At 46.9% G+C, this 15,254-nt stretch overlaps 1 protein-coding gene across 2 annotated transcripts in view; it reads left to right on the top strand.

Moving 5' to 3' along the window:
* The window catches only part of shisa8b (shisa family member 8b), a 31,365-nt gene extending 28,494 nt beyond the window's left edge, over positions 1-2,871 (top strand). The window contains exon 4 of one of the 2 annotated variants that reach the window (XM_035403718.1): positions 2,414-2,871. In XM_035403718.1, the coding sequence (XP_035259609.1) occupies positions 2,414-2,871 (458 nt within the window). Of the gene's footprint in view, positions 1-2,410 lie in introns of both variants that reach the window. The other variant, XM_035403717.1, reaches the window with a different exon arrangement.
* The last annotated feature ends 12,383 nt before the right edge of the window (positions 2,872-15,254 follow it).

Genomic DNA, 15,254 nt, shown 5'->3' with positions numbered 1-15,254 from the left:
CTCACATACTCACACACACACACACATGCACACCCACACACTCACACACTCACACACACACACACATGCACACCCACACACTCACATACTCACACACACACACACATGCACACCCACACACTCACACACTCACACACTCACATATACACACATACACACAAACACACACATGCACACCCACACACTCACATACTCACATATACACACACACTCACATACATACACACATACACACAAACACACAAACACACACATGCACACCCACACACTCACATACACACACACACACTCACATACTCACATATATACACACAAACACACACATGCACACCCACACACTCACATACTCACATATACACACACACACACTCACATACTCACATATACACACACACTCACATATACACACGATCATACGCACACACATACACACACACACACACACAAACACACGCATTAAATGGGGTTCCGAGACTATAAAAAATTGATTCCATTATTTTCCTTCATTATTTAAATTCTATGCACAAAGTGGATCGCAATCAAATTCCCGAATATGGGACAGAAAAGGAAGAAGAAAAAAGAAACTACAAAAACCCAAAAGAAAAAAGAGAAATGAGTGGAGGATTAGAAAGATGAAAAAATGCTTAGATTGTTGGCTGCAGAGAAGATGAAAATGTCCTGGAGATAAAGTACATCTTTAGAAAAATGAAACCTCTTTGCTTCCTGTTTCTGTGATGCTTATGACTATTCAGTAATGACATCTAGCATCCTTCTGCAATTTATGCCAGCATAATATCACTGCTTATAAGACTAGCAACGCGTTCTCTTCCCATGCAGCCGACTTCACATCCGTAGACATGGGTCTGTTTCTAATTCCCCATTCCCGTACAGTCATGTGCTGCAAACCTGTGAACAGGGCTGCGTAGAGGAATGGCGTAGTTTCTGTGACCCACTGCTAGAGGATGCGTGGAACCGGGGGCATCCAGCAGGATGGAATCTGACCTGGAGCCAATGCGGAGACAAATGACAGCACGCAGGGGGAGTCTAACTTCATTAGAGCCAACACCAAAAAAAAAAAAAAAACGGCAAATCCAGCTGTTAGATTTGGGTCAATTGACTCTTCACCGATTAGCCTTGAAATGGGTGGCCAAAAAAAGTCAGTCCAAACAAGCACATTGCACTGCATTTTTATTACTGCCATTTGGCAGACGATCTCAACCAGAGCGACTTATGATGAGAAGAGAAAGTGCGCTGATCGATCAGAGTTAAGAGCAGCAGCAACCCTAGAGGTGGGAGGTAAATGCTTTTCACAAACGTCAAAACCTTGGAACCGATTGTGAAATGAGCCTGCTTGGGAAAATATATGAGGATCGCACAATGACACAACACAAGTACAATATAACAAAATGATTGCTTGTCAGAAACAGGGCTGTTAAGCAAGCCAGAGCTGTTTTTCTCTTGCTCAAAGTTGTGACTTTTGCACCCATCACACAATGCTGGGGAACAAGTGTGCTGCTCACCTGCTAATTCACATTCAGAATTTTCTTTGTAAAATAAAATAAGTAATTTCATACAGAAGTTCTGTTGGAATGAACACAAGACAGAAATTTCTGGGTTCATTTAACAACTGTCCTTAATTTTGATGCACACGCAGTTGCAAGTCTAATTTGATTATTCACAAGTAGTTTGTTGATTCTATTTTGGGGGGTCATTGAATGTCAAACTGAAAAGAAAAACTACAGCTTGAATTTAATGTTAAAGCTGAGGACTAATGCTGGGTAAATTCAAGTGAAAGCCAAATAGAAATATGTTCAGTACTACTGCCACTGTAGCTGGAGGCAATCATTTTTCTCACAGCAAACAAGAAATAATAATGACATGGCGATATGAATGATGTGTTTTGTTTTCATTTATTTAGCAGGATTTGTCCATAGTGAATTAAATAGCCTTTCTGTTTTTAATACAAGCCATTCATATTGCTGGATATTTAAATGAAGTGACACAGATGAAGCACCTGGCTCAGGAGTGCGATGGCAGCGCCTCACCTGGGGGTCACTCACCTGCAGCCCCACACGAGGCCAGCCCCATAGCCAGCCCCATAGCCGTTACATCACCCTGCCACCCCATGCTTTCAGGATCAGGGTTTCTTGATGTTTTTAAATGCATGACTGCCTCCCACCCCCCCACCCCACTCTCGTCACTGTTACTTTACACACCGGATTCAGAGGCAGTCCAGGTTGACTTGAATCAGAGCGTTTTGGGGAAAACAGGATCTGCGCTGGTGCTGCTGCCATTTGAGTCCATGGAATTTACACCTCGTGTGAGGAAGAAACTCCAAACTCTCCCCTCCTCTTACAAACCATTTTTTTCCCCCCCCCGCTCTTTCTCTCTTTACCTGCCGTCCGTGCAGCAGACTCCGCCTCCAGAGGGCACTACAAGAGCTACCCGCTGATGGACTTTGCCCACTACCAGGCCCCGCCTCCGACCTTCCAGCCAATAGCGCTGCACCCCAAGGACAAGCCCTTCCTCCCGCCGCCGGACGCGAACGCGCCGCTGACCATCGCCATCCCCGGCGGCCATCTGGTCCGGCCACGGATCGCCAAGACCATCACGCACCCCCTGCCCTCCGGCTCGGCCTTCAAAGCCTGGGACCCCAGCCGAGCCCACGTCCAGCGGCAGACCACGCACCCCGGCTACGCCTCTGGCTACGCCTCCGGCCGCCGCCTGGCCTACACCAGCAGGAGGCAGTGCAGCACGGAGACTCTCCCGCCGATGGCCTTGCAGCCCCTGGGGTACGGTTACGGTGGCCCGCAGCCGCACCCCAAACACAAGGCCTACCCCACAAACAGCAAGACGGAGGTGACCGTCTGAGGGGGGGGGGGGGGGGGGCGCGCTGGGGCGGGGACGGCCTTGGAGAAGATCTGTGTGTTCTGTGTTATTTTTAGGAAATGGTTGGGTGGGGAGGGGGGGGGAGGAAAGGAGAGCAGCTTTCTGTGATGCTGATGGTTTCCGCTCTGATGGAGTCTGTCGCTTACTGTCCCTGGGCTCCCCCCCCATGTACAGTACTGTCTGCATGTCCGCTTGTCTCTTATCATCCCCACTGCCCCTGTCTGTCTCCATCTCTCCTTATCTCTCTCTTCCTCTCTCTCACACCTCGTCTCTACCTCCCTCTCTTACTCCGTCTCTCCGTCTCTCTCTCAGGCTCCATCTCTTCCTGTCTCTACCTCTCTCTCGCTCCCTCCCCAACTCTCTCCTTTTTTCTCTCTCTCTCTCACACACACACCCCACCTCTCCCTCTCTCTTGTTCTCTCTTTCTCTCTCACCCCCATCTCTCTTCCACCCCCTCTCTCTCCCTCTCACACAAACCTCCATCTCTCCCTCTTTTTCTCCCTGGCTTCTCCCCCACGCGGCCTGGGCATGGTATTTTTTTTGGTTTTGGTGGTTTTGGCGGCACAGGGAAAAGGGAGGCCCCCTGGAGGCGAACGGCAGAAACACAGGGACGAATCTGTCGCCATGTCAACCCCAATCAACCTCCATCCCCGCCGATGTGAGAGATTGTTCTGGCAGTCGTTATCATAAGAAAGAGGGGGAAGTTTTTGTTGTTGTTGCCTGGCAGCGCAATCTGGGCGGAGCTTTGGAACCAGCGGAACATCTGGGGCTGCCCAGCGCGGGCATCCGCGCCGTGGCGCATGGCACCCGGCGGGCACAGGTGGAAGAGGATTCACTCTGTCATGCGCGGGCCCCTGGAGCAGCGAGCAGACCCCTCTGTGGCCCTCTGACGCGTGACACACACTGTACAGGTCGTCTGCTCTCCTCACGTCAAGCCAAGGCTGCAGAGGGCCACGAAACGCCATCCACCCCCTCCTTTGGTGATTATGTTTTCACAACACGGTGTTTCTAGTGAGCCACCGAGTTCTTGTACTAGTGAAGTTTACGTGTGTGTTTTGGGTGGTCCCCATGATTAGAAACGACCAACTCTTTTATTGCTGATTCCTTTAAGCATTGTACACTGCCAGTGGGAATATGATGACACCTGTGGAAGGACACTATGGGTTATGGTGAACCTGCACTTAGAGTAACACTAGAGTTTACAGTTGGGTGTACTCTCTTTAAACTAAAGGCCATGACTCATCACAGATGTTTTGTATCTGTGCGTGTGTGTGAAGGGGTGGGGGAGGGGGGTCCAAGAAAGTTTTTAGGGTTATTTCACTTAAATATTCCTGTAATACTGATAGGTACTGTAGAATCACTGTCAGCTCAATTCTAACTATCCTCACCTGTCAGAAGGTGAGACAGACAGACAGACAGAGGTGACAGGTGGAGATGGTATGGGTGTAAGTGTTACATCCACATAAGAGGGCTAGGTGTAGGTTTTTTTTAGTGTTGTGTCCAGTTTCCCAAGGCACATGTGTGTGTGCACCCTGTCAAACCAACTGTAGCATAGTTTATAATGTGTCCAGTAGGGGCCTTAGCTGTTCTATTAGTTAAAGGCAATAAAGGTAGTGGATTTATTATCGATTAACTTTTTTCCACGGCAAACCCCCCCCCCCCAATCACACACACACACGCATCACTCAGACAGACTGACTGATCACAGGGACCCCGGAGTCTTCCAGGCTGTTTGCAGCCGGGCGTCGCTTGCGATAATCGGCCTAATTAATGACGCTCAACACAGCAGATAATGATCTGATGCATTTATAAGGAGGATTAAAGTGCACCCCCCCCACCTCAACCCCCCCCCCCCTAAATATAGGACGAGCAGTTTCTGAGCTATCAGGGCTCTGAGGTGCTGTGAGGTTCGGGTTGTGCTTGCAGAGCTGAGGTGTGCAATCGGAGGATGATTTTCTGAGGATCACCGGTAAAAACCGACAGAGACCCGGACCTGAGTGGGAGGGAGATAGAGAGGGAGCTGGAGTTCCTTCATCCTGTAATTCGGCTGATGTGGGGACCCCTGTTCTGTCCAGGAAATGCTTTTTGGAGACGGCCGTCATGTTTTCGGGGACGTCCTCACCCAGGTCCGTACCCCCTTGGCTGTGGGGTGAGGGTTGGGGTGCAATGCAGACAATTTTATCAGCCTTTTTGTAATTTGACCCCCACTTTTTTGGGGATTAAATAGCTATTCTGGTCCAGCTGTTCTCACGTTGGAATCTCAACCTGGAAAAGCAGGATCTGGCATGGTGGTTGGTTATGTGTGATGGGACAACAATGCCCCCTCCCCCCACACACCACACACACCCCCCCCCCCCACACACACACACCAAACACGGGCTGTAATCACTCCTTTTTATTACAGTGACAGTGCTTTTACGAAGGCCCAGGAGGAGCTGACTTACTCAGCTGTGCTCATTTTATGCTGTACATAAATCATCCTTGAACTCACTTACTCAAGCATTTGAAACACAAAAAAATGAGAAATTTGATCGGAACAGAAATGCTTTTGTAATTTATTTTGAAGAAAATACGTTTTTTTTTCTTTTGTTGCGTTCTTTCCAACACCCTGATATTCGTAGCATTGCCATGACTTACGAAGCGCTTCTGAACTTTATTTGCGTGAGAGCAAGTTTTCCTCACTGCCCAAATGTAGCATTGTAATCGACGTTTGCCTCTTTATTCCAATGTGTATGGCACATATGTATACAGGAACAAATGCACTGCATTTATGTGTTTGGGTAACACATGAATTACAGATCAAGTGAATTTATGATTCATTGCTAGTAAAGTACCTAGTAATTAAGAAAAGATATCTGCAAATCATGTGTTCATATGCTTTTAGTCACACTGTACGGTTTGTTTAATTGATATACTGATAAATTGTTTGCTATGAAATTTGTTATGTATTTGGTGTGTATAAGGGCTCTGTAAAGAATTTAGAATTTAATATGAATTTAGCTTATGTTTATTTACTATTTATTTTGAAATGCTAGTAATTTTTCCAAAAGCAAAAAATATTGCTTTTTGACTGACAGTGAGATGGTATTTATTGTCTGGTTCGGCCAGATTGTAAAGCCAAAATGAATTTGCTAAAAATCCATTTAATATGTTTGACAAATTACTGTTCAGTGACTTGCCACGGAAGATTTTTTTTTTAGTGGGACGTACAGTAACAATTTCTGGTGATCTACGAAATGAAGCTTATGCTTCCCTATGCACTTATACCTGGGCTGCAGCCTAAAACATGTTAGGAAGTGTTTGGAAAGTCCAACCTTGAAAGAAACTGTATTGCGTTGAGCTCAGAACCTCAGTACAGACACTAAACAGGATCATTCTGGCAAATCAGAGGTCAGGCCAGATAAAAACAGAGTAAAGCACACCCTGATTCGAACACAATTTCTGTGAAGTCAGCCTCACTAATAAAAGCCCCATTGTTAATCTGTGGGTATTTGAGGGGGGTGGGTGTGCTTTGCTTTGTTTATGGATGCTGATTTCGATGACAGTAGTTTTCAGCAGACAGATCCAATGATGACTCATGTAGTAGCTGTTTACAGTACACGTGATTTGGACTGTGCGGTTATTTTTTTGTAGTCAATGGTAACAGTGTGCTAAACTCTTTGAAATATTTGTACGTATAAAGATCTGTAAAAAAAAAAAAAAAAAAAAGAAAAAAAGTGCATCGGCCTACACCCATACTTCCTGAGCCGGTAAAGAAAAAAAGCAGACGTGGGTAAGAGGACCACCCCGATGGTACCTAACACACTGTGGTACACAGACCACATCAGTATTCTCCTGCAGGACTCTCCAGCCATGTTCCTGGAGATCTACTGTCCAGTTGGTTTTCACTCCAACCCTAATTTGGCTCATCTGTTACTACTAATCAGCAGCACAATGAGATCTGTAGCTGTTGAATGAGGTGTGCTTTGTTGGGGTTGGAGTGAAAACCTACAGGACAGCTGATCTCCAGGAACAGGGTTGGGCAGCCCTGATCTACTGCATGCAAGCAGACTGTGTCCTTTAACAGTCATGGCCAGGTGACTAAGGATACTGCAGATGAGATGTGTGTGTTTGTACTTTATGCATCTTTGTGATGTGCTTGGAAGTTGAGATGGATTACACCCTGGACCTGGTTTCCTTGCAGTGCAGAATATTGAAGCTTCGCCATTGGGCGTTTACACAACATGTAACCTAAAGGTTGCAGGTTCGATTCCCAGGTAGGCTACTGCCATTGTACGCTTGAGCAAGGTACTTAGCTAAATTGCTTCAGTGTAAATCCAGCAGTATGCATTGATAATATGTAAAAAATGCAAAAAAGATGTGTAAGTCACAGTGCATAAGAGCATCTGCTAAATGCCAGCAATGTAAAAAAAACAAAAGACATTTCCTTTCCAAAGGTAGCTGTGAAGCAGGCCGCTGCTGCTCTCTGTCCCCCCCCCCCCCCCCCCCCACCACTCCTCCCTCACAGGGCCTAGTCAGAGACCCCCACAGTCACGACCCTGAACTGCCCTTGACCAACATTCTTCTGCACCAGAGCCCTGAGGCCTGGACAGCAGTGATACAACTGACCCCCTGCCCCCCCCCCAGCTATTCCCAGCATAGAAGAGTCTTTTAACCACCTGCATTATCCACACCCCCCCCCCCCCCATTCCAACATTACCCTTCAAAGCTTGCCAAGCTAAGGGCCTGACATTGCAGTCAGCATGGGTTAGGGATGTGAGGTTCACAGGGGGGGTACAGCCTGGACACATGTCTGAAGCTGGCAGCCCCCCCCCAGAGAGCAGGATGCCGGCCTGCTAGAACATATGGCCTCTGTGCGGATCACGGCTGGGGGCGGTGAGCAGGGGGAACGTTGCTACGGCGCAGCCAGGCCCACTTCCTGTATGCAATCAGAATGTAAATTTGGTTCATGAAGCACGATGTTCATTACACGGCTGGAATTTTTAAATTCATTAAACTTTCTTTTTTGAGCCTGTCAAATTGAAGCGCTCACCTACACGACCCAGGCGTTCGATTCACAGTGGGGGGGGGGGGGGGGGGTCAACTTCGATTTCAGCCCTGTCAGACCAGGAAACCAACTGAATTTCAGTTAAAGGACCGAAAAATCAATATTGGGGAAGCTGTGCAGGAGCCAAGATGATAAACGGATTTCAAACAAAAATGGCATTTATTTGCTAATTCGTCATGCTGAAAGAAAAGAAAATGAACAAATGAGTGTGTGACGTTATTCAATTGTTCATTCTGCCAATATTTAATGCTTTGACTGAGCCAAAATGCATTAGAAACGGAGTGCTTCATTATCACAGATGGAGTATTTAAACAGCAGTCGAATAGGAAAGATTCCATCCAACCGTCTTTCGGGAAAAATTCAAAAACTTGTATGGCTGAGATCTGGGCCAGGGTTATTATTAGTCACGTGCAATACAGTTTCACTGTTTTTACGCTACAGATGCTGAGTGCCATTTAATGAATACAATATGAGTACTATGTATTGAGCTAATAATTTAATGTCCAAATATCTTTACTTATTGTAAAAGGGCCATTATTGTTCAAGTTTAATATTATTATTTTAAGGACAATGGTTTATTATTATTATTATTGTACAGCTTTTAAGCATCAATTTCTAGGAGAAATCTTACTAAGTGTTCTTTGTATAACTTGATTAAAAAATAAATGAAAGGTGACAAACTTTCTGTGTGCGTGTTTATAGTTCTAAGTGTCATAATTCTGTATCTCCGGTTCATGCTAACTGGTGTCCAAGAGACCCCTGCATGTGGATGGGGTTAGGTCTGATGCAGGGTATGGATCATAACAATTGAGAATATTCAATGAATGGGGTCCCAGTGAGTCTTAGTCCAGAAATGAGTCTAATAAACCAAAATCACTGCCTCAGTGTAAAATCAACTATATTAGAACACTTTAAAATCTAATATAGTATCAGTGGTCCTATCTGGACTCATGTACACTATATTAGAGTTGATTTAACACTGAGCTGTGAATAGTTCAGGTTGGAAACCCGATTATGCTGGGCGTGGCCAAAAGTCCAGTAAAGGGGACGCGTGATTGGCCGGGCTGGAAAGGTGTCAATCAGCAGGTGGTCTCCGCCTCATTGCATGATGCTAGCTCTTCTCTTCAGCCAGGGCCCTGCCATCTGCCAGGGTCAGCTGTGCAGGTGTGTAGCCCACTGGCGCTGTCAACGCACAGCCAAAGGAGGCAGCCATTTTGCTTCATGCATTCTGGAAAGTTCTCTTCTGAATAGACAAAGGATTCTCCAGTGATGCGACAGGCTTGCTAATGCATATGGATGTTCCAAAGCAGGGGAGAAATCAGAGAGACAAAAGAAAATAAAGAGAAAGTGAAACATAAACAAGTGTATGTATTTAGTTTACTAGCAATAAAGAACAAAAAAAGAAAAAGAAAAAATATGAAAAAAAAAACATCTGACAAAATATGTATAAATTTACAAATATTGTAAAGGGGAGGGGTGTCTAAAAAACTGCATTAGAGGACAGGCGTTTAAATGAATGAAAAAAAAGGCTTCAAATAAGACAAGAACAAATGTGTGGTGGTTCGGCGCTAATGTCGCTAACGTGGTGACGGATGCAGAATGGCGTTCAGGGCAGACAGGGGTGTGGGATGGATGACTGTGTGGCTGAGCAGACTCGTGGGTTGTAGCTGCACAAGTAGAAGAGATCTATTACCCCCCCCCCCCCCCCGCCAACCTCATCCCTCTATCCATGCCCCTTCTGCCCCTCCCTCCTACGGCTACTGACAGCTCTATCAATCTCCACTGTTTCACTGTCTGCACACAGCAGCTGCCACAGACCAGAGTGATGTCTCTACACTTCTCTGGGAAAAGGGGGAGGGTGAGAGAGAGAGAGGGGGGGGATAGAAAGAGAGCAAAAGAGAGAGAGAGAGAAAGAGAGAGAAGAACAGGGGGAGGTAAGGAGGGAAAGAGAGAGAGGGGGATAGAAAGAGAGCAAGAGAGAGAGAGAGAAAAAAAGGAAAAGAGAGAGAAAGGAGTGCAATCACTACAGCTGACGATGCCAGCATGGTAACCGTGGTGATGAAAATCCAGCTCTGGTGCGCAGGCCCCCTGTGTGCCCAGTGGCTTATGAAGCAGGCCAAGCTCACAGCCCAGCAGGGCCCAGTGGCTTATGAAGCAGGGCGAGCTCACAGCCCAGCAGGGCCCAGTGGCTTATGAAGCAGGGCGAGCTCACAGCCCAGCAGGGCCCAGTGGCTTATGAAGCAGGGTGAGCTCACAGCCCAGCAGGGCCCAGTGGCTCATGAAGTAGGCCAAGCTCACAGTCCAGCAGGGCCCAGTGGCTCATGAAGCAGGGCAAGCTCACAGCCCAGCAGGGCCCAGTGGCTTATGAAGCAGGGTGAGCTCACAGCCCAGCAGGGCCCAGTGGCTTATGAAGCAGGGCGAGCTCACAGACCAGCAGGTGATCCCAGTGGCTCATGATGATCGCTCACACCGCTGCCCGCAGAAACCATGCAGAGGCCCTCGATGTGAAAGGGCCGAGCCAGAATGGGCAGACGGGCAGAAATCACTCCACTCCGTGCTCCTCACAAAGAGAGGCGTGCTGTCAGAAGGATGCCAAGAGATAGCACGAGAGAAAAGAGAGAAGAGGGGGGAAAAGATAGAGAGGGAAGGACTGAGAGGGGAGAGACAGAGAGAGAGAGAGAGAGAGAGAGAGCGTACAGAATCATTATTCACGGATTCTCCTCCTCCTGAGCGAAAACTGGCAGCACACGCACACAGCCCCAGAAAGGTGTGGCTGCGAGGTCTTTGTGTCGCGTTCCCCCGAGAACGTGCAACCCCCGGTCCTGGCAGGTGTCAATCACACCGTAACGAGACAGCTCAGCGGCACGTCGTGCAGTTTTGTCGGTTTTGCGGTGTTACCAGTGGGCCAATCACCACAGGGACAGTCAGCCAATGAGCTCGCCTTTCACGCTTGATTCAGGAGATTAGCCGCATTTGTCAATTACAGTACGGAGATCAGTTAAACAGAGCAAAAATAAAGACAACTTCATTATGCTGACGATGACTTTTCCCAGTCCATGAATAAAAACCACGAAAGCGTAGCACTTATCCGCCCTGACAGCATCCAATCCAGTGTTAGAGCCCAAGTACAGTGATTCTCAACGTTTACATCGCCACCTGGTGGCAGCAGCCTAATGCTAGTTTACATACTTACCAACTGTATGAGTTAGTCTTGCAGAATATTAACTCAACAAGCTAATGAAATGTATACAAGTGCCCAGAGTGTTTTTTCAGTACAACTGAATGCAGGCCCTGATTGAGAATTTGAATTTGGATCAAATTGAGGTCATTCCCATTCAGACTTTGATCTTAAATCCCTGCATCATGGATAAATATGTATCCATACATTTATTAAATTAGTTTTATGTGCTGTGTTGACAGCATTAACATTTAATGAACAAGCAATGGAACATGGAATGTATCTAGGGGGTCACTCCGATTTTCGCTACACAGCACTCACATAGCCACACAGATACATACACAGTGTACATACGCAATAGTTTTATATATACTATACATGTGCATTACTTAGGATTCTGCATAGTGGTATGCAGTGTGTGTGTGTGTGTGTGTGTGTGTGTGCACGTGCGTGTGCAATGGCAAATAATGGCATTGAAAATCCTGAGGAGCAGGCCTTCCCACATACACATGCATGCCACACCAGGCAAACGCAGGCCCCCCGAGGGACGCCCAGGAAACGAACTGCAGGATGATTAAAAAGTTACACGCGATTCCGCATTCCAAAAGGCCCGTGGACAAATCGCTCAGTTTGCCCGTGGACTGAAAAACGTTCGCAGAAAGACCCGCACGGTTAATTTTTCAGTTTAATTAGGGATGAAAGGCGCTCGAGCCACGAACGGCGTAGAGAAATGCAGGCTTGCAGCAGCAGTGCGCATGGATCTCCCCCCCGCTAATTGCCTGAAAGCTTGTTAGCGCCCGTCTGAAAACTCACTGGAAGTAATGGAGCAGCGAGGCTGGTTAACTGCAGGGAGGAGGAGGCGCGTTGTCTTTAATTAGCAGGACGTGCTAATATCGCAGACTCCGCATTCACGGCTGCGCAGAACAGCGGCCACACTGCGGTCACGTGTGTAATTTAATGCTCAGTTTACGATAACCAGAGGAACAGGTTTGCTTTAATTAATTAACCCTCCTATTATGTTTGGGGCCAATTTGACCCCATTCAATGTTTACTGTCTCTAAAAATATGGTTACCGTACTTTTTTCAGCGAGGTATTTCATGACTTTTCCTAACTTTATGGGGAAAACATGGCAAACGTGAAATTAACTGAAAAAATTATTTTCAATGTCCTGTACACATGTTGTACGCATCGATGTTGTTGGGGTCATTTTGACCCCAAGCTCTATTGTTATATAAAACCATAATTTTGATCTTGTTTTTGTTGTGTTGGCTGAGGGCACTTTCACATTCATTTGTATGTGTGTGTGTGTGTGTGTGAGAGAGAGAGAGAGAGAGAGAGAGAGAGAGAGCATGTGTGCGTGTGTGTGGGTGTGTGAATGTGTGAGGAGAAAACATAGTTCCTACGAGATCTCTGATCATTCTCGCAACATGGGGGCGGGGGAAAACTTATAATAAGGGCTGCACACACAGCCCTCTAAACCATTTCTCTTTGCATTTGTGCCTCAACTAAAGATTTTGAAAATGACCACCAGACAGAGTGTATATTTTCTGCCTCTGAGGTTCACAGATCTTGGAGGGTGAATCACTTTCACCCTCCAAGATCTGTGAACCTCAGAGGCAGAAAAGTGATTTAGATGAGGATATGTCTGAGACTGAGGGTAATGTTGAGGACCCTGATTACGTGGCATCCTCCTCTGATGATGAGAATGTAGCCTTTGAGATACCACATCCTGTTGTTTCTCAACCACCAATAAACTGTCCTGTCATCTCTCAACCACCAAAAGACCCTCCTGTCATCTCTCAACCACAAAGAAGAGATGTCATCTTTCTCCCACATTATACGCTTTGATGACAGTGAAACAAGGCAGGGTCAACAGGAGCGTGACAAACTTGCACCTATCTCGTCTGAATGAAGAATTGATACCCACGGGTACCTAGTTGAGCTGTTATGTTCATTTCTTTATCAAAACTCAATTCTGGTGACTAATTTACATTTTATTGGTGTTTCTTCATTATTGAATAACTGTCATGTGTTACTTAGTAATGTTCTGAAGTGTTTTCTGAACCTAAACATTTGAAATGTTTGACATTTTTAATATTTTTTCCTGGGGTCAAATTGACCCTGAACATAAAATGTTACCATGCTTGATAATAAAAGGTGTGTTTCTTTCCAAATGTTATTTTTCTTTTTTAATGAGCACTTAATACCGACATAAATCCTTGCAAACACCAAAACATACTTTGTTTTCCATTTTAGGTCAATGATTGAGATTGTACAGTCGCCTCCCTCGTGAACTCATCCCTATCTTCTGGATGTTTCCCCTCATCCTTCAAGAAGGCCCACATCACCCCGCTGCTGAAGAAACCCACACTAGATCCTTCAGTCATTCAGAACTACCGCCCGGTATCTCTCCTCCCTTTCCTATCCAAAACACTTGAACGTGCTGCATCTAACCAGCTCTCTGCTTTCTTCTCTGAGAACAACCTGCTTGATCCCCACCAGTCTGGCTTAAGGCCTGGCCACTCGACTGAGACTGCACTCCTCTCGGTCAGTGAGTCACTCCATGCCGCACGAGCAGCCTCCCTCTCCTCTGTCCTGATTCTTCTAGACCTCTCCGCTGCATTTGACACTGTGGACCACTCTACCCTCCTGTCCTCCCTGGCAGCAACAGGGATCTGCGGCACAGTCCTTGACTGGATTGAGTCCTACCTCTCTGACCGCTCCTTCCAGGTTGCCTGGGCGGGTAAGGTATCACCACCCCGCCCCCTCACCACCGGAGTTCCCCAGGGCTCAGTCCTTGGTCCCCTTCTCTTCTCCATGTACACCAGATCCCTTGGCCCTGTAATCTCTGCCCATGGCTTGTCCTATCATTCCTATGCCGACGACACGCAACTCTTTCTCTCCTTCTCCCCATCGGACACACAGGTCCCTGCCCGCATCTCCGCTTGCCTGAGGGACATACAGAGCTGGATGGACAATCACCACCTGAAGCTCAACCCGGGAAAGACGGAGCTAATCTTTATTCCTGCTCTATCCTCTCCCCTCCTCGACTTTTCCATTTCCTTAGGGGACACCGTAGTGACATCATCACCCTGCGCCAAGAATCTCGGAGTGATGATGGACAACAGGCTGTCCCTCTCCAACAACATTGCAGCAGTAACCCGGGCATGCAGATTTTTCCTATACAAAATCCGCAGAATCCGCCCCTTTCTCACCACCTACTCAACCCAGCTCCTGGTCCAAGCAATGGTTCTATCCCGCCTGGACTACTGCAACTCTCTTCTGGCTGGACTACCGGCATCTGCCACCAGACCCCTGCAGCTCATTCAGAATGCTGCGGCTCGTCTGGTCTTCAACCTCCCCAGACACTCCCACGTAACTCCCCTGCTCACTACCCTCCACTGGCTGCCTGTTATAGCTCGCATCAAATTCAAAACATTGGTCCTAGCATACCAGGCAGTCAAGGGATCAGCCCCAGCATACCTTCACAAGATATTCAAACCCTACATGCCAGCCAGATCCCTCCGTTCTGCTACCTCAGGACGCCTAGCACCTCCCCCTCTTCGCACCTGCACTACCAGAACGCGTCTCCTGTCTGTTCTGGCCCCACGATGGTGGAATGACCTCCCTGTGGAGGTCAGAACAGCGGAGACACTGACACATTTCAAACGACGACTGAAGACTCACCTCTTCAGGCTGCACCTCTCCCCATCCCTCCCTTCCCCCCTGTAAATGACTAAACTTAGGGTTGTAACTAGGCAGCTGTTTCATAGGTGACTTAGTTGATGCGCCTGTCTTAACGACTACTTGTATTTTTATTTATTTTTATTTTTCCATAGATTGCGTTGTTGCCGTTCTCGTTAGTGTTAATCAGTTTAACCATCAGGGTCCAAGTTGAACTATGCGGTTGTTCCCTGTACTTGGACCGGTACTTCTCTCTAGGGGTTTCGTCATACTTGTTCCTGGTTATGGTTATACACTTTGTTGTACGTCGCTCTGGATAAGAGCGTCTGCCAAATGCCTGTAATGTAATGTAATGTAATGTAATTTGGATATTTTGCAATAGTCATACAAAATAAATACTTGTTGTATAAGGGGAGGATGGGGGGAGTCTTGTTTTATTAACTGGGCTATTAAGA

Source organism: Anguilla anguilla, chromosome 2 (assembly GCF_013347855.1).
Source record: "Anguilla anguilla isolate fAngAng1 chromosome 2, fAngAng1.pri, whole genome shotgun sequence".
In the NCBI taxonomy this organism is placed as follows: domain Eukaryota; kingdom Metazoa; phylum Chordata; class Actinopteri; order Anguilliformes; family Anguillidae; genus Anguilla; species Anguilla anguilla.
Note: the sequence above shows the minus strand (reverse complement) of the source record. Positions and strands in the feature narration are given on the sequence as shown.